At 35.5% G+C, this 21,074-nt stretch overlaps 2 protein-coding genes across 4 annotated transcripts in view; one reads left to right on the top strand and one right to left on the bottom strand.

The window, feature by feature from the left end:
* LOC141457002 (very long chain fatty acid elongase 7-like) overlaps positions 1-21,074 on the bottom strand; it is a 110,325-nt gene that overhangs the window by 67,348 nt on the left and 21,903 nt on the right. Inside the window, exon 1 of one of the 2 annotated variants that reach the window (XM_074133466.1) lies at positions 671-742. The exons of the other annotated variant lie outside the window; for it this stretch is intronic. The gene's annotated coding sequence lies outside the window, so the exon portion shown is untranslated. Of the gene's footprint in view, positions 1-670; positions 743-21,074 lie in introns of those variants that run through there. 2 annotated transcript variants of the gene reach the window in all.
* LOC141456998 (ATP-binding cassette sub-family G member 4) overlaps positions 17,596-21,074 on the top strand; it is a 65,701-nt gene continuing 62,222 nt past the window's right edge. The window contains exon 1 of one of the 2 annotated variants that reach the window (XM_074133453.1): positions 17,596-17,778. In XM_074133453.1, the coding sequence (XP_073989554.1) occupies position 17,778 (1 nt within the window). In that variant the 5' untranslated portion in view covers positions 17,596-17,777. The remainder of the gene's footprint in view (positions 17,779-21,074) is intronic. The other variant, XM_074133451.1, reaches the window with a different exon arrangement.

Here is a 21,074-nt window from a genome sequence, read left to right on the forward strand (position 1 = left end):
AAGGCCTCTAGACCGGGAATCGAACCCAGTACAACAATGCATATTAGCTTCGCGGGTCTAGTCTATAACCGCCTAACAATACTTTACTATAAATTTCTCATATTAAACATTAAATAAAATCCAAGGCCTCTAGACCGGGAATCGAGCCCAGTACCACAATGCTTATTAGCTTCGCGGGTAGAAACTAAATGTAAAACTTCACAAAATGAATTAATATTATTGTTTTTTTTTTACTTAAAACAAAAGTCCAATAACTTTTTGAAGGGTGAACTTCTCTCTACAGCACACTAAGTGCTTAAAGTACCGTTTTTTACAGCCTGCATGACGCGTTAAATATTATTGTTTCTAAAATTTGGAGAGTAGAGTCTAAACATTCGAGAGAAAGTTGAAAAAAGAGTTTCAATTTGGATTTTAAATTATTATTTATTGAATAACATAACAAAAATTTTATTTTGAAATTACGTAATTTATGTTATTAAAGGAAAGAAAAAGAGGAGAGAAGACCTTCATAAAGCCTTGACTTGATAATGAAGCCGTTTTAAATAAATAACCTATTAAGATTTCAAGATAATTTTTATTTATTAAAAAAAATCTTGAAAATATTTTTAGAAATAAGAAAGATTTTAAAATGGAAAACCAAAAATTATGAAAAAAATTAATTTTCACTTACATGACTCTAAAGATGTGTTACGACTGGGATAGCAGATAAAGGACTGAAGATACCTATGCTATAACCTACCTTAGCTTGGATCTTAGCTTGTTGGCCTCCACCCCGAATAATTCTACTCCCTCCAACTGATTTGTTTTTTTCAGAATACGCGACTTTTTTAATATGCATTTTTGTAGTATAGTACAGTGAGGTGCACTACAAAAATTACAAGTGGCCATGGAAATTGGCAGTTGCTATTTACTGGGAGAATCATTCAATAAATAAGGAGATAAAACAATGTTTGGTGGGATTGACGTTTTTTTTTTTTTTTTTTAGGGAATTTTGTAACGTTTGTAAGTGTTAATCGGCTGTCCCTTTACAGGGATTAATTATGGTTACAAAAACAACACTAGAGAAATAGGGAATAACAGTATAGAAATCACAGGCTTAGTAATGGACCACAATGTTCAACACCTTAGGGTTGCAGGCAAAAGAAAGTAAGTAACCAAGATCCTACCTCAAAAATTACTCACCAAAAGCACAAATAGCTAACCAAATACAGGGTGAACACGGAGGAGGAGAGGTCGAAACTTCGGGAGGCGATTCTGGGCATCATTTGCAACAAAAAAATTCCATATAAACTATGGCTTGATTCAGCTCCCGTTTTATAGATATTTTTAATTTTATGTATTTTTTCAAGGTATTACTACATTTTAGCAAATAGTACTCTATATTTTTCAAACTTTTAAAGCTACAGCGATTTCAATGAGCTCATTAGAAAGAAGGTTAAATTTTCTTTTAAAAGAGCTAATTTTTATTTCAAAATAATAATATTAAGTATTTTTACTTTGTGGCCCAAACATAAGAAATAGCGAGTTTCTAATTTTTTTTTCCTCCAAAACTTTCGACTTCATTTTTCTCAAAAATATTATATATGTAAAAAAAACGTGCACTATTCAGGAAAAACATCTACATTCAATCGCCTTTCGAAAGGTATACGATGAATAGTGATTATTTTAAAAATTGATGCAGAAATCTGTGATTAATTGCAAAAAAAAATAGGGGGCAAAACAGCGTCGTCATTATGAAAAGAATTCACCTACCATAAGAATAAAATTGATCAAAAACATCAAATCCAGTACGATTTTTTTGACAAACGTGCAATTTAATAATAAATTAATTTAAGAACTATATTCAAAAATATAAAATTTACATTATAAATAGTAAAATAAAGTAAAAAGAAGAAAATGGTACATGAGATTAAATGAGGATATCTACCAGAGCCAGTGATAAGTGCATACATCATGCCGAAAAGTTTGGCAAATAATGGAAAATAAAGGTTTCCAAGACTTAGACACCTGTCATTCAGAGTAGAAAACGCAAAGATTGGAAAATAATGAGTACACTTTTAGTACATTAAATTGAAAAATTATTTCTCAAATCTCCTCTGATGGCCGAACTGTTACCATTTATTCTGATCTTATAGATATCCGACGTAAAAACTTGTATTAATAAAATAAACGGATATCATAAACGGAAGGTGCTCAGTATTTTCGAAAAATGAGAAAATTATCAATTAATTGAGAGTTTACTTAAATTAATCTAAAGATCTTTTTTTTTTATGAATACTAAATGAAAATCTATCCTTGGAAAAACATAATTCAAAATTTTTTTCTCCGGAAAAACATGAAAATTTCAACAAACTTCTCTGTGAGAACATTAGAAAAAGTTAATACGTTGTTATAAATCATTGAATTGAATGGTAATTTTAGAAAATGGAAGGATATCAGTGCAGATGAGGAGAAGAGGAAAGCTTTATAATGAAAATGATAATTAGAAATATCTTGAGAACGCTGACTTTTCTTCTATTCCTAAATTTGCATAATTAACTTCTTCTTTTTTTTAAATTTAGCATTTGGACAGAATATTTGTGTGGCTTCAATATTTTCACTGAAGTACTGAGATTCTGTTGCAGAAATCTTAATCCAAGAACCCCTAATAAATCCAATTTTTCTCTGAGTGAAGGGTTTTAAACCAAGAAGGGTTACCTAGGAAAAATAAGAGGAAACAGAACCATGCACTATTCTGAAACAGTACTTTAAGTAAGTAGTCAAAACCCGGCTTAAATGATAAAAAAAATAAGATGCTTTCAAATAAAAGTACCGGTGGTTGTTAAATGTTGAAAGATAATGTTGAATATGTGGGTTAAAGTCCGCAGTGGCTTTGTTCATCGAAGCACGCATGTTTATTCGTGATCGGTTTCGGATTTTCAACCATCATCAGAGGTTAGAATAAACAGTTCGGTGTAAAGAGATATCGGCTATAACGGTCCATGAAGCCTCAGCCACTACAGCTCTCCACCTATCTCTGTCTCTTGCCGATGTTCTCCAACTTTGCTGACCAAGGGCTTCCAAATCGTCCTGTACATCGTTCAACCATCCTAGTCGAGGCCTTTTTCACCAGGGTGTCCATATAGAGCTTTCCTGGGACCTCTCGTCTCCACCATTCGGTGCAAATGTCGCAGCCATCATAGTCTACCAGACTTTATAGTGGCTACTATATCAGGCTCACAGAACAGTCCTGATATTTTATAACCATCTTGCGTCCTTACAGATCCGAAAATCCTTCTTAATACTTTTCTTTTCCCACCTGCACAACCTTTGTTCGTCCGTTGTTCGCTTTGGTTAATACCCATGCTTCCGAACCGTAGGTAACGATTGGCCGCAGTATCATTTGGTATATTCTTAACTTTATAGCTCGGGACAAGCATTTCCATTTAAAAGCAAGGCTGCAGCGCCCAGAGACATCTATTACCGGCTGCGATTCTCTCACACAGATCTTCCCTAATACTGTTATTAGAGGTTAAAACTGTCCCCAAGTTATTTAAATTCTTTCACCCCTTTAAAAGAGTATTCCGCCACCTGTAGGTTCCGGAATATTTTTCTTCTTCTCGTATTGACCATATATTAGGGAGATATCGGGTACACTCCGGTTTTCGTCTCGCATTACACTTGCTGGACTAGGCTAGATTAGGTTATAATAATGTCGAGACTAAGAATCGAACCTACACTTTACCGCAATACATATTAGCTTTGCGGGTCTAGTATTTTAACCGCTCGGCTATCGTGGTACTAACAATAACTAACTCCTCCATTGAGTTAAAAGTGAACGTCAACATTAATTATTGTTGAATGAATATTATTTTATTTAATGAATTCTTATAACTACTCAACTAGTGTTGGTGGGAGAATGTAAACAAATTATGTTGTAATATTAATTAGAAAAAGACAAAACAATTATAATTTTTATTACGTTCTATTAAATAATTGAAGGCTTTCTTTAAAGTTTGTAATGAAATCAAAATTAAAGGCCGAAATAATGTGTGAAAATAAAGATATAGTAGTTATATAACTGTTTCTAATGTTGGTCAGCAGGTCTCTCGACAGTATTTTGGTTCAAGTCGAAGTAATTAAAGAAACAAAGAGGTTGCAGTAATATTTTAATTTACGCAATTATTTCTATTTAAAGTTCTTGAATATACGCTAATGGTTACTTTCTCATTTATTACTCCAGTAAGAGAAAGTCTGGCGTTCTAATTTGATATTTTTTTACCGTACTACCGGCTAGAGGTGAAGGAAACCATTCGGCTCCGCTCAAGAGTAAGGAAACCCTGTTATCAGGGTACTAAGCAACCGAAGCTATCATTGATTCTATCCGTCATAGCATGCAAGTCCATTGTACCGTTGACCGGTATCGGTATTTCATCCATCATGCAGAATAGATTCAGCAAGATGGTGACGTAAGTGAAGACGAAATCTCTTCACCATACTGGTGATGGATTAACATCCATCCAAAACCGGTCATGGATACAACAAAATATGAGAGCTACACAGGATAAAAGCAATGATATTGCTGACTTTAACATACAACTATCCGAAAACGGTAGTATCCCGGAGTAAAGCAGACAAAGTACAATGTCTGGGATTATATTTAGCCTTTAGCCAGTCAGGAAACCTATTGAAACCAAACTATTTGCAACGTTTACCAGAAATACACTCCAAACTAAAAGTAAAAACCAAAAGACAGATTTAATGGACAATTAGTTATTCGACCCTTGGCAATCACCGAAGCTCCCTTTTTTGCCTCCCCAACTTTAGCATCCATAACAACCTTAATAATCCTTCCGTTTCCGATTTGATACCAAAAATCTAGATACCAAAAAAAAAACACAACTCCACTCATGCCTTTTCATTCATGCGAACCCCTTAGCATCTTACTATAGTAAAGTAAAGTAATCGCCTATTTTTCCAGGCGGGGCTTAACGTCCAACTACCAAGTAGGTGTCGTGGACGGAGGCGACTAGCAAACATACGAGTACTTTACTGTAAATCTCTCATATTAAACATTAAATAAAATCCAAGACCTAGAGACCAGGAGTAGAACCCACTAAACCAACAATACATCTTAGCTTTGCGGGTCTAGCCTACAAACCGCCTAACAATACTACTATAAATCTCTCATATTAAACATTAAATAAAATCCAAGACCTACAGACCAGGAGAAGAACCCACTAAACCAACAATACATCTTAGCTTTGCGGGTCTAGCCTACAAACCGCCTAACAATACTACTATAAATCTCTCATATTAAACATTAAATAAAATCCAAGACCTACAGACCAGGAGTAGAACCCACTAAACCAACAATACATCTTAGCTTTGCGGGTCTAGCCTATAACCACCTAACAATACTACTATAAATCTCTCATATTAAACATTAAATAAAATCCAAGACCTACAGACCAGGAGTAGAACCCACTAAACCAACAATACATCTTAGCTTTGCGGGTCTAGCCTACAAACCGCCTAACAATACTACTATAAATCTCTCATATTAAACATTAAATAAAATCCAAGACCTACAGACCAGGAGTAGAACCCACTAAACCAACAATACATCTTAGCTTTGCGGGTCAAGCCTACCACCGCCTAACATACTTTACTGTAAATTTCTCATATTAACCATTAAATAAAATCCAAGACCTAGAGACCAGGAGTAGAACCCACTAAACCAACAATACATCTTAGCTTTGCGAGTCTAGCCTATAACCGGTCGGCTACCGTGGCGCCCTCTACTATGTATATTATTTATTTTTTTTTTATTTATTTAATAATTTGTGGAAGCCTTTATGAATTTCTGTTTGTGTCTGTGTTGTATCTTCATGTGATGCAGCTCCCTCTAGTACTAGATGGCAAACGTGTTCTAAATGAGAATCGCTCCAGATTCTTTTTAATTCTTTTATCATTCTCCAAAAGCGTTCTTCAAGAAAGCACAAGGCGTCGCTTGAAGCCAGTAGCCTTAAGACAATCTTATACAATAATGCAAATAGTTAAAAAAAAAGGCACTCTAACGGAGTTATTCGTCAAGCGTCATTTATGTGAGTTATTATTTAACCACTGCGATCTATCAATAAACAAGAAAAACAAAACTTAAATATGAACTCAAAATTCTAAATTTGAGAAAATATATTTTAGTTTTTGAAATGGCAATGACGAAACGTACGAAACTGCTTTACAGACTTCTTGGACGACGCTCTAAATTACCCATTGATCTCAAACGCTTAATATACAGTACTATCCTCAAACCTATGTGGACTTACGGACTAGAGCTGTGGGGTTCAGCCTAACCTACAAACATACGGACAGTACAAGACATTTCAATCAAAACTACAGATAGCTGACGCTCCTTTCTACGGTGGACTAACCTCACTCTTCACATCGACCACAACATTCCCTTCATAGACCAACTCGCCAAGACTAAATACCAAAAATTCCATACTGCTCTCTCGACTAGCTCTAATCCTCTTGTACAGTCTTTCGCCTCCTCTGACATCCCTAATACTGAATCGCCAGTGTCCCCGCGACTTCCTCGCAGTCTGAAGGCCTAAAAATCATATCCTGTAGAAAGTGCTACCGCTGGGCAGTTTCTTTCCTCCTGCCTTTCACGCCTTTATACTTCAATCTCCCTAATTACTTATTGTATAGTATATTATACAGATTGTAAATAACGAAAAAAAATTAAAAAAAAGAAAAAAGAAGTTTTTGAAATGGCTATCTCAAAATATAAAGAAAAAAATTTAATATTGAAGTAAATCATGCGATCTCAAAAGATTCTGTCTTACCTTGTCATTTCTAACCTCGTATATTTTCCAGAAAACATAGATTTATTTTATTTTATTTATTTATTTAATTTATTAAAATTACTTAGGTGGTAATAATGCATAATGTCCCAAAAATACACATTAGAAACATATATTAAAGTAATTCCCCCCCCCCCAAACACAAAATACAAAAGAAATTAACAATTAATTCTCACCTCACTTGAAACAGTGTAGCTAACGCTATCTATCCACCCTTTTATTAACTACTTATTTGGTGTTAAATACACTTTTATTTTCATTTATGCTTCGAGTTATTAATTGTTAAACATTATTATCGATATTTAATTAGTTAATGCTGCAACAGGTATTTTTTCCCTAATTTTATGATAAAGAGAATTTGTAGTTTTTAAAGTCAATAAAAACTTGAATGTAATGAATATAAGAACACTATAGAACATTAAAGTGGTCAATGATCAGAAAAGCTCATATAATCGAATTATACTTATAGTAAGCTTCAAGATACTTCCGGTATAAGCAAAAATTAAACATTTGTGTCTTATGGAAGTTATAGATGGACAAAGTTAGTGACTGAATGGTGTGTAATAGAATAGAAATAGAAAAAGTAGACAGTGTCCTAGATGGGAGCGCCGAACTTAATCTCTTCTGTTGTCAAAAATGGGCAAGATAGGCACAAAAGATAAAGAAAAATACAAGAAAAGGGGGAGAGGCCTGAGCCCCAATTTGGGCAAAGTTAAGCTAGAATAAAAAAAATTAGGGAAATATTTATACAGAACAGTTATTCCTCGTACAAGGAAGTGGATTAGCCACTACTTCAGGGTACTTGGCGACATCTGCGGGTATCCCAGCCTAAAAACATGAAAATGAGTAACATAACATTTACACAGTACACATAGGCCATAATGGTAGTATCCCTGCTAATCCTTGCATCTATCGACCCTTTGATCCTGTCTACTCCACTTTCCTGATCCCCCAGATCCCTACCCAAACTAAGATCGGGACTTGAGGCCGAAGCTGCATGCGTACAGGGTAATAAAATATAATGTAAGGTACGATCACCTTGGAGCGACGGGCGAAACACCATTGTAATGTATACCAATAGGACTGGCGATACACCAATTCGATATATGAAAGAAACTCAAAACCTCAAAAAATTAATTAACTTATATCCCCTACAAAAATTGACATAGAAAGCTGTAGTAATGCAGAAGTGTAAACGTAAACGAGTACTATAATAGTACTTAATTACGACGGGCTATCGATATTATGAGAGGAGATACAACAATTCGAAATTTGAAAGAAATTCATAACTCCCAAATTTTGTCACATTGTATTGCCTGCAAAAATTGAGATAGAAAGCTGTAATTTCGCATAAGTGTAAAGGTAAAGGAGTACTCTAATTGTACCTAATTACGCCGGGCTATAACTATTATGAGAGGAGATACAACAATTCGAAATTTCAAGGAAATGCATAACACAAAATTTGTCACCTCATATCGCCTACAAAAATTGAGATAGAAAGCTGTAGTTATGCATAAGTGTAAAGGTAAACGAGTATTCTAATTGTACCTAATTACGCCGGGCTATCACTATTCTGAGAGGAGACACAGCAATTCGAAATTTCAAAGAAATACATAACTCCAAAACTTTGACACATCATATTGCCAACAAAAACTGAGATAGAAAGCTGTAGTAATGCTGAAGTTTAAAGGTAAACGTGTACTATAATTGTACTTAATTACTCCGGGCTATCACTATTATGAGAGGAGATACAGCAATTCGAAATTTGAAGGAAATGCATAACACCCGAAAATTGCCAGCTCATATCGCCTACAAAAATTGAGATAGAAAGCTGTAGTTATGCATAAGTGTAAAGGTAAACGAGTATTCTAATTGTACCTAATTACGCCGGGCTATCCCTATTATCAGAGGAGATACAGCAATTCATAATTTGAAGGAAATGCATAACACCCAAAATTTCCCACCTCATATCGCCTACAAGGATTGAGATAGAAAGCTGTAGTTATGCATAAGTGCAAAGGTAAACGGTTACTAAATTTGTATTTAATTACGCCTGGCTATCGCTATTATGAGAGGAGATACAGCAATTTTAAATTTGAAAAAATACATAACTCGCAAATTTTGTCACATCATATTGCCTACAAAAATTGAGATAGAAAGCTGTAGTCATGCAGAAGTGTAAAGATGAAGGTGTACTCTAATTGTATTTAATTCAGCCGGGCTATCACTATTATGATAGCAGATACAGCAATTCGAAATTTGAAGGAAATGCATAACACCCAAAAATTGCCAGCTCATATCGCCTACAAAAATTGAGATAGAAAGCTGTAGTTATGCAGAAGTGTAAAGGTAAACGTGTACTATAATTGTACTTAATTACTCCGGGCTATCACTATTATGAGAGGAGATACAGCAATTCGAAATTTGAAGGAAATGCATAACACCCAAAAATTGCCAGCTCATATCGCCTACAAAAATTGAGATAGAAAGCTGTAGTTATGCATAAGTGCAAAGGTAAACGGTTACTCTAATTGTACTTAATTACGACGGGCTATCACTATTATGAGAGGAGATACAGCAATTCGAAACTTAAAGGAAACGCATAAAACCCAAACTTTGTCACCTTATATCGCCTACAAAAATTGAGGTAGAAAGCTGTAGTTATGCATAAGTGTAAAGGTAACGGAGTACTCTAATTGTACCTAATTACTCCGGGCTATCACTATTATGAGAGGAGATACAGCAATTCGAAATTTGAAGGAAATACATAACACCCAAAATTTGCCACCTCATATCGCCTACAAAAATTGAGATAGAAAGCTGTAGTCATGCAGAAGTGTAAAGATGAAGGTGTACTCTAATTGTATTTAATTCAGCCGGGCTATCACTATTATGATAGCAGATACAGCAATTCGAAATTTGAAGGTAAAGGAGTACTCTAATTCGAAATCTGAAGGAAATGCATAACACCCAAATTTTGTCACCTTATATCCCCTACAAAAATTGAGATAGAAAGCTGTAGTTTTGCGGAAGTGTATAGGTAAACGTGTACTATAATTGTACTTAATTACTCCGGGCTATCACTATTAAGAGAGGAGATACAGCAATTCGAAATTTGAAGGAAATGCATAACACCCAAAAATTGCCAGCTCATATCGCCTACAAAAATTGAGATAGAAAGCTGTAGTTATGCATAAGTGCAAAGGTAAACGGTTACTCTAATTGTACTTAATTACGACGGGCTATCACTATTATGAGAGGAGATACAGCAATTCGAAATTTGAAGGAAATACATAACACCCAAAATTTGCCACCTCATATCGCCTACAAAAATTGAGATAGAAAGCTGTAGTCATGCAGAAGTGTAAAGATGAAGGTGTACTCTAATTGTATTTAATTCAGCCGGGCTATCACTATTATGAGAGCAGATACAGCAATTCGAAACTTAAAGGAAACGCATAAAACCCAAACTTTGTCACCTTATATCGCCTACAAAAATTGAGGTAGAAAGCTGTAGTTATGCATAAGTGTAAAGGTAACGGAGTACTCTAATTGTACTTAATTACTCCGGGCTATCACTATTATGAGAGGAGATACAGCAATTCGAAATTTGAAGGAAATACATAACACCCAAAATTTGCCACCTCATATCACCTACAAAAATGGAAATAGAAAGCTGTACTTATGCATAAGTGTAAAGGTAACGGAGTACTCTAATTGTACCTAATTACGCCGGGCTATCACTATTATGAGAGGAGATACAGCAATTCGAAATTTGAAGGAAATGCATAACACCCAAAACTTGCGAGCTCATATCGCCTACAAAAATTGAGATAGAAAGCTGTTATTATGCATAAGTGTAAAGGTAACGTAGTACTCTAATTGTACCTAATTACGCCGGGCTATCACTATTATGAGTGGAGATACAGCAATTCGAAATTTGAAGGAAATGCATAACACCCAAAACTTGCGAGCTCATATCGCCTACAAAAATTGAGATAGAAAGCTGTTATTATGCATAAGTGTAAAGGTAACGTAGTACTCTAATTGTACCTAATTACGCCGGGCTATCACTATTATGAGTGGAGATACAGCAATTCGAAATTTGAAGGAAATGCATAACACCCAAAACTTGCGAGGTCATATCGCCTACAAAAATTGAGATAGAAAGCTGTTATTATGCATAAGTGTAAAGGTAACGTAGTACTCTAATTGTACCTAATTACGCCGGGCTATCACTATTATGAGTGGAGATACAGCAATTCGAAATTTGAAGGAAATGCAGAACTCCCAAAATTTGTCACCTCATATCGCCTACAAAAATTGAGATAGAAAGCTGTAGTTATGCAGAAGTGTAAAGATAAAGGAGTATTCTAATTGTACCTAATTACGCCGGGCTGTCACTATTATGAGAGATGATAAAGCAATTCGAAATTTGAAGGAAATGCATAGCACCCAAAAATTGCCAGCTCATATCGCCTACAAAAATTGAGATAGAAAGCTGTAGTTATGCATAAGTGTAAAGGTAACGGAGTACTCTAATTGTACCTAATTACGCCGGGCTATCACTATTATGAGTGGAGATACAGCAATTCGAAATTTGAAGGAAATGCATAACACCCAAAACTTGCGAGCTCATATCGCCTACAAAAATTGAGATAGAAAGCTGTAGTTATGCATAAGTGTAAAGGTAACGGAGTACTCTAATTGTACCTAATTACGCCGGGCTATCACTATTATGAGTGGAGATACAGCAATTCGAAATTTGAAGGAAATGCAAAACACCCAAAATTTGTCGCCTCATATCGCCTACAAAAATTGAGATAGAAAGCTGTAGTTATGCATAAGTGTAAAGGTAACGGAGTACTCTAATTGTACCTAATTACGCCGGGCTATCACTATTATGAGTGGAGATACAGCAATTCGAAGTTTGAAGGAAATGCAAAACACCCAAAATTTGTCGCCTCATATCGCCTACAGAAATTGAGATAGGAAGCTGTATTTATGCAGAAGTGTAAAGGTTAACGATTACTATAATTGTACCTAATTACGCCGGGTCTATCACTGTTATGAGAGGAGATTCAGCAATTCGAAATTTGAAGGAAATGGATAACACCAAAATTTGTCACCTCATATCGGCTACAAAAATTGAGATAGAAAGCTGTAGTTATGCATAAGTGTAAAGGTAACGGAGTACTCTAATTGTACCTAATTACGCCGGGTTATCATTATTTTGAGAAGAGATACAGCAATTCGAAAATTGAAAGAAATGCATAACACCTAAAATTTGCCACCTCATATCGCCTACAAGAATTGAGATAGAAAGCTGTAGTTATGCATAAGTGCAAAGGTAAACGGTTACTCTAATTGTACTTAATTACGCCGGTCTATCACCATTATGAGAGGAGGTGCAGCAATTCGAAACTTGAAGGAAATGCATAACACCCAAACTTTGTCACCTTATATCGCCTACAAAAATTGAGATAGAAAGCTGTAATTTTGCAGAAGTGTAAAGGTAAACGTGTACTAAATTTGTATTTAATTACGCCGGGCTATCACTATTATGATAGGAGATACAGCAATTCGAAAATTGAAAGAAATGCATAACACCCTGTAGTAATGCAGAAGTGTAAAGGTAAACGAGTACGTTAATTGTACATATTTATGCAGGGCTATGAAGTTTAACAGTAACGAAGGCGTAAAAATGAAAGGTAATTACGTGGTAAGCTGAACCTAATATCTGATAATTTTAACAAACCATTTCTGGAGTACAGCTATTGATCTGTTTAATTATTGGATGACCCTCGTTCTGGGATCTCTCTTGGACGATAGATCGAAACTGTCTCTAGACAACAGAAGACTAATTTACACTTCTACTATAAAACCCATCTGGGCGTATGGACTAGTGGTATGGGGTTCAACCAAACGCTCCAATGTCCAAAGGATTTAATCTCTACTCGTACAATCTAAAATACTTCGAACTGTTGTACACGCTCCATTTTATGTGTCCATCCTGACTATACAAATCGACCTTAACATTCCTTTTATGATTCAGGATACAGGAAACTCTACGTCAATCTGCAATCACATGCAAAAATCCTCTAGCTCAATATCTTTCTTCTAGAACTCTTCCTGATAACCCGAACAAGACGCCTTAAGAGTCAGTGGCCTCGTGATCTTCTCTCAAGTGAAGAGAGTGACTAACAGTCTAGTTTTTCGGAGTGTTACCACTGGAGTAACTTCTCCACTCGTTTCTATCTACCATTCACTTCTATCATTGTTACTTACAGCGCCAACGCGCTGATTGTACCACAAATAAACACAAAAAAATAAATATATAATTTATTAGACGATTATATTCTGCGGTCTTATACTTTATGAATATCATTCTAGTTAATTGCTAAAATAAATTGTTGAAAGTATAGTCAAGTTATTCAATAAAAATAAATTACGACCTACATTTAGTAGATGATAATCACGCTTGGCTAAATCTCATAATTAAACTAAGTCTATTTGCATATAGGTTTGTTCAAATTGACGTATATATATTTCTCGGCTCTTATTCTGAGATTCTAGGTCTCATTTTGTGCAATTTTTTAAAAAAATGTATCTTTGGTAAATCCTTAATTAAATCCTATTAGAGGTATGTTAAATGATATCAGAGATTTGGAAGGAGTATACCTTCTGAGTCTGTCATTAAAGTCGCCATCGTTCCATAAAAGCAATAACATGAGAATTGTTGGTGATTGTGAGAGTAATAGAGATACTTAATTCTGTCCCTATGGTGAGATAATGTACTCGACAAGACGAAGACAATGATTTATGTGGAGAGAGAATATTTACGAGCTGCCAAAAGGTGGACAATAGCTGCTAGTTCTGAGCGACAAATTTTTTCTACGGACTGGTCCAAAGAAGAGCAACAAAAGTGCCTAGACTGCGGATTTGAAAGACGTGAGGAAGTTAGAGGCAATAATGAAGTGAGGGTTGCTATTTTAATATGGTTTAACAAGAAGTATATAGAAAGGTTTGGGGATGCTTACTAGATAGATAAGTAGAGAGCCCCTAGAATAGAAAAAGCGGGTGGGGATCTATGACCGTAGCCTAAAGAGGCTTATTGTGCCCTCCCCTCTTTGGATCTAGTAGACGAAACCTCCCCTACTGAAGAGGTGGAGGACTTTCCCTACTAGTTCTTTTTGCGCTACTATCTCCTTTGGTCTCAAAAATGCAACGCAATCGAACAACGACAAGTGAGAGGCCATTTCCTCCTCTTCCTGACACAATCTGCACAAAGGTTCCGAGCTAATAAGCCCCACCTTGTACACAGATACTTCCTGAATCTACCTGTGTTCAGAGTAATCTGATTTCTGCCCAAGGAAATCGTCTCAGGCAAAACTCGCTTTGCTGTGTTTGATGCCTAGAGCACAACACCCAGTTCTTTTCATTCTCTCTCTCTCTCCAGATCTAGTCTTTTGAGAGCCGCATGAACTGCTTCTACTTGGTGATCTCCAGGACAGGTTAAGGGCTAATAGAAGGAGTATCAGTTCCGTTCCAGGCCAGCAGATCGGCTGTTTCATTCCCCCATGATCCCCACATGCCTCGGCAACCATTCCAGCTGAACTTTATTGTGCCGTTCCAGTTGTTCCAGGGTTTCTTTTTTTTTTTTTTTAAATTTTCACAAACCAGGGCACAGGTAGTTCTGAAGGAAGTTAGGGCCTTCAGTGGAGTTTGTCTGACAGAAAAGAGCAGATTTGGAATTGAGAAAATGTCCACAAAAGACTTGCATGGGATTTGTCGAACGCTATCCAATCAGTACAATTTTCAAAGTACTAAATTTTCCATTAACTCAGAAATTATATTATAATCATACATTTTCCAAAACTCAAAACCGGAAATACACTCGATTTCCAAACTTTTCGTTACTTAGCAGACTAACAGGAAGCGAAAAATCTTTGCAAATGATCACCAACAAAAAACTTACGCCTCTCATCCTAATTTTGCACAGTCACTCTACATCGTAAGAGTATCATGGTGGAAACTGAGGCAAATCAAGGTCAAACTTGATGACGTCCTGATGTAATAAATGCAAACAGTAAATCTCATTTTAATTAAAACATTGAAAAAAACAAATCTTCTAAAAAAAGGAAAATAATAATAATAAAATAAAAAAACATCGACGAGTCAAAGTCTACATCTAATTCTTTGGTCGAATAATCCTATATATTATCTAGAATGACGTCAACAACAGATATATTATTATTTATTATTTACGCTAAAAAAACTAATCTAATCTAATTATATTTAATTCCGCACCGAGCACTTTGAATTGTTATTCAGATTTTGAATTTATATAATTGCTTTTATTTATTATTTTCTTTATCAACCGCGTTCTCTTTTATTTATCAGATTTTTAAATTATCAAATTATCCATTTATTTATATTAAAAAATAATTTTATCGCTGTTTTTCCAAGTTCATTAAATATTTCTGTTTTATTTTTCTTTAACGCCAATTTTCTTTTTTCCATATTTTTGGTTAAGGAAAAACGAAATCGACAAAAGCGTGAAAATTCACAGGAAGTTTGTTTTACTACGATTTTCAAGTGGTTTTAAGTAATGGAAATTGTTTTTAAACCTCTAACATTAAGTCATAATTAGACCTATTGCTATCATGATCCAGATTTTAAAAGTACACTCTACTCTGGAAGGTTTTACAAACTTGTATCCAATGTAAAAATTAAATATTTATAAAAATTCGTAGTTCTTAAAGATCGGCTAAGAATAAAGATCGACAATTTATAGTAAGAAAAAGTCATGTGAGTTGTAGGTACCAGATTTTTGTGACCCACTTGGGTAAGCACACCATCTCCAGGAACCTGAAAGCACGCGTATAAAGCCCTTAGAGTGACGTTCAATTATCGCCTTGATGTAGACCATCGTAAGCTCCACCCAACGGAAATACGTAAATCTGATGTCCGGTTACGGAATTCTGTATTAGATTTTTAGAATTTTTGATTCTCTTCCTGTTCAGCTAATGTGCCATTGCCTGGAACCCGTTCTACATCCCAAAGGTAGCATCTACACCAGAGGTCGCCAAAGTGGTCTATATAGACCCCCGGGGTCTATTTAACAAAAGTAGGGGTCGATCTGAGCCAGAGAGTCGATTGGAGGTCTTATTTTTAATTACTTATTATTTAATAAATATTAGAGGTATTTAAATTTCAACATTAAGATATTTTTCATGAAACTATTGTTACACAATGTAAAATTACTTTAATAATTTTTTTTTTTTAATTTATTTTGTAATTTCCTATCTGAATACATCGTATACAATAAGTAATATGGAGAGAGTGATGAACTGTTTCGGGAGGAGAGCAGGAGGAGAGAAACTACCCAGCGGTAGCACTCTCTATAGGAGAGAGGAGAATATAAGGAGGAGAGTGGAGAGATAGGAGAATAATGATATCTAGGTGTTCAGCCTACAAGGAAGTCGCGGGGCCACTGGCGATTCAGTCGGCGAGGAGTATTGTTAGGGATGTTAGGAGGCGAGAGACTGGACTGTTCAAGAGGATTTGAGTTAGTAGAGAGAGCAGTATGGAATTTTTGATATTCAGTCTTGGCTAGTTGGTCTATGAAGGGGATGTTGAGGTCGTTGTGAAGAGTGAGGTTAGTCACCGTAGAAAGGAGCGTCAGCTATCTGTCGGCAGTAGTTTTGATTGAAATGTCCTGTACTGTCCGTATGTTCGTAGGTTTGGCTGAACCCAAACAGCTCTAGTCCCGTAAGTCCACATAGGTTTGAGAATAGTACAGTATATTAAACGTTTGAATTCTAAGGGCAATTTGGAGCGTCGTCCCAAGAAGTCTTGTAAAGCAATTTCGCACGTTTCATCATTGCTTGTCTTTTAAGTATAGTGTGTGGGTTCCACGCGAGTTGTTTGTCTATGTAGAGCCCAAGGTAGCGCACCAGATCTGCACAAGGAAGAGGATTGCTGTTGAAGAGGACAGGTGGACAGGTGCCCCGCCGGAGAGTAAACGTGGCATGCTGGCATTTATGTGGGTTCCATTTTAATCCGCCACTTTTATGGCGGGGTTGATGGAGATTTCGTAAAATTATTATAGGGGTCCATGATCAAAAACGTTTTGGCGACCCTGTTTTGAACCAAATTTAGATATTTGAACTTACTGCGATTTTTGTTTTGAAATTATGGTGCCCACAGAGGACCGTCTGACAGAAAAACGGAACAATTTTTAACGTGTATTTCCGGTGGCAGCTCCAAAATAAATAGAAATAAAAAATCAGTACAATTTTAATAAATAGTAGCATCCTCTTAAATGTGGTAAGAGAAATCCAGGAAATAATGAACTCCTAGTTGGCTAAATAAATATTGATTTACACAGGTGTTTTTTTAATATTTTAATTTTTTTTTTTTTAACTCCAATAGGAATTTCCATATTTCATTTTTTTGCAAGATGGTACAAAAATAATATTTACATGTGTATACACATAGACGTACGTACACACAAAATAGAGGAGCAAAAATCACGAGCGATGTTCTGGCAGAAATATGGCACTCCACTTAGTTGACAACTTGCCAATATGGCAGCAGAGTGCATGCCAACTCCGACTGGCAGACTAGAGTCGACTAGAGTGTGGGGGGGGGGGGGGTTATCACAACACAATTTCAGTTGGTCTATGTCTTAAGTTCTCGTGAGTGAGTAATATTTTTCAGTTAGTCTTATAGTGTGATAAGGTAGCTTCAGTTTCAGTTATAGACGCGGATAATCTGTGCCTATTATTCAGTTCAATTAGACGATTTACTGTGGTCTTCAGTTCGATTTACAGTGGTCTTCAATTTTGTTTAATAAAGTGTATCGTCTTTATACACATTATAACGTAAGAATATGTCTTAGTTTAAATAATTCATCGCAAACAAAGTAAGTTTAAATTAGAATTTAATTGCAATTTATAAAAATATCTGATGTACCCACAAACACGACTGCTTCTACCACTGTCCTTAAAGTTCTAACTGACGAAAAAACTATAAGAAGTAAATTGATCTAAATAGAAATTATTTGCAGAAATATAGTATATAATATAGGATATATAGAAATTGTACGGCCACAAGCGTCCTTGTTCAATGATAGTGCTGCGTTCCATATGCAACTGATAACGAACAACATATCAACGGATATTATGAGTTTACAAGCTTTCCTTTATTTACTATTTATTTATTTTTCATTTAAATTATCACTTCGTATGAAGAAAATAAATTTATTATCCTGGGACTATTGTCCCCTTAGAATAAATACATGTATAGTTGGAGGCCCTATTGGTTTGGCTTGTATTTTAGATATTTATAAATAAAAATAAGTATTTACGAAAATGAAAGATTAAAATTAATAAAATAAAAGAATACAATTATAATTCCGAAGGAAGCTGGGTAGAAAGGAGATAATTGAACAGAAGGAATTTAAAGATGGAAAAGGAGTAGCATGGCGGACAGATGAAGGTAAGGAGTTCCAGAAAGAGGTAGCGCGTATTAGGAAGGATTTGCCGAAGGATGAAGTACGTTTTAAGGGAATATAGAGATCGGAAAAACGAGATCTAGTACTGCGACTATGGATCGAGGATTTAAACTTGAAGAGTTGGAAAATATAAGATGGTCTTTGAGATTGGATAACTTGGAAAAGGAATGAAGCCCCCCAAAAAATATTGTGAAATTAGTGAATCAACTCTCCCTCAAACTCAGTCAGCAAGTGTAGTGCGAGACGGAAACGGAAGTGAAGTCGGATATCTCTACACTAAACTGAGTAATCTATAACACGGGACTGGCAGATGATAGCCTCTGAAGGTTCTTTCAGGAAGAGGAGGAAACGGCACTGCACTTGTTGTGTCAGTGTAAGGGGCTTGTCTGGCTAAGGATGTTACTTCACGGGGAGTGAAAATCCAAGGCCTGAGGAGCTTTACCCAAGAGTCGCTCTCCAGTATAATTAAATGGACGGGACTGAAGGGCGAGCTCTAAAGATGTAGAGCCACAATAGATCTAAAGGGATCGCAGTGGCGTAGGCCTTAAGGGCGGCCCTATTAGAATCTAATCTATGACACTGATGGTGGATGAAAAACCGAAAACTTGACAGTGATACAATAAACATTCGTGCTATGAGGTATAAAAATCAAAGATAATATCCAGGCTCCTCATTTAGTGGTGTTTGAACAAAGTTTCAAGTCCTTAGTACACGCGTAGTTCTCAGATTTTCGTAAATGGGGGGGGGCCACTTACAGAACACACAATCTGGAGGTCGTTAAAGCGCTAAGAAGACTTCCGGGCTTCAATAAAACCTCAGAAGATGACACACTTGGACCAAAAAAATTGATAAATGTAGAAGAATTGGAGGCTACAAAGTGGCTTCAAAGCTTTTTTAAGGACAAGCTAATGAATTTGTTAAGCTATTAAATTTTCGTTAAAACGGAGCTTAATTATTTTTGTTTAATTCTAAACCGGTTTTCGATTAAGCATACCACCATCAGAGAATGAGTCACTAATGGGATAAAGAGATAAGAATGACACAAGGGGGAGTTTCAATGACGCTGGTACCACCATGTAAGAAGGTACCTTTGTCTTAATGGTAAAAACAAGCCTATGACCTCCATACTGCTACCGAAAACGGGCCTACATAAGAATGGTTCTGAAATAAGGAAAAAAGAAATTATTCTACGTACAGACATGCGCACTAATTCATGCTGATACAATGTTAGGGACAACCAAAACTATTTAACAAAAACAAAATAAATAAAATGGCCGGCATTATAATTACTAACAATTTTTTCCAAAATTTCCCAAAAATATAATAGATTTTTATTTATTTTCAACATCATTTGCAAAGAATCCATAAAAACGTACAAGAGGCGAACGTTCCTCAAAAATTACCCCCTCCAAAAAGCCCCAATAGTAATAAGAGAAATCACTTTAGAAACCTGAAATTTGAATAAAATAAGCTTTATCGACTTTAACAGGCTGAAATTACGAATTGAAGCACCAATGAAAAGCTGGGGTACTTGCTGATTTGTGTACCTTTTGTCATTTATTCAGCCCTTATACCTACGTTTTCAAACTGTTAAGGATTTAAGTTAAGGAACTATAATTTTGAGGGATAAGATTAGTAAAACAGCTGTAAAACCAAATTCTTTCAAATACTTGTAAATAATAAACTTGAACTTTGGATTCAGAAATAGTTTTTAAAGAATATTTTTTGACAATCAAAAACAGAGATAACTAAAAATGATATTAAATAACTAACTGTCCTTGCATTTAGAGATAAGACAATTTCGGTAGCATTTAACTGTAGAAAATGTATGACTAATATATCAACAATGACTATGCCATTACTTTTTAATTAAAAAATCTTTAACAAAGACTTTTGTTGATAAATAATTTATGATAGAAAAATGTCCCTCTTTTTTTTTAAATCTATTTTTCAATAATTATTTTTGCCTGTACTTATTAAAATTAAAAAGGCTGTGATGTAAAAATAAATAATAATACCAAGTGAAATTTAAACTGCAAACTCTACAACAGATAATATGGGACAAAATCCCTCTTCAGTTCAACAGTTTGCATCAGTGAATTCCAAATGTATTAAATTTGCTGGAATATTAATATGGAAAAGTGATTTAAAGTAATGCCTATGCGAGCTTTACGTCCAACTACCGATTAGGTGTCGTGGACGGAGGCGACTAGCAAACATACTTTACTGTAAATTTCTTTTATTCACCATTATATAAAATCCATGACCTAGAGACCGGGGAATAGAACCCACTAAACCAACAATCCATCTTAGCATTGCGGGTCTAGTCTCTTAACCGCTCGGCTATCGTGGCGCCTATATAATTAGAAATTCTAATGGAAACAACATTACGAGGGTCGTTTGAAAAGTCCGTGCAAAAATAAAAACTACTTAATTTTTTGGGGTAAACCGTTTTTATTTTTCAACATAGTCTCCTTTTAGGCTTATACACTTCGTCCAACGCAACTCTAGTTTGTTGATCCCTTCCGAATAATAGGATTTGTCCAAGTCTGAAAAATAGCCATTCGTTTCTGCAATCACCTCCTCGTTTGAATAAAATCTTTTTCCCGCCAGCCATTTCTTCATATTGGGGAACAAATAGTAGTCCGAGGGAGCCAAGTCTGAAGAATAGGGGGATGTGAAACGAGTTGGAACCCTATTTCCAT

The sequence above is a fragment of the Rhodnius prolixus genome, unplaced genomic scaffold (assembly GCF_049639745.1).
Source record: "Rhodnius prolixus isolate KJV_2025 unplaced genomic scaffold, Rpr scaffold_10, whole genome shotgun sequence".
Lineage (NCBI taxonomy): Eukaryota > Metazoa > Arthropoda > Insecta > Hemiptera > Reduviidae > Rhodnius > Rhodnius prolixus.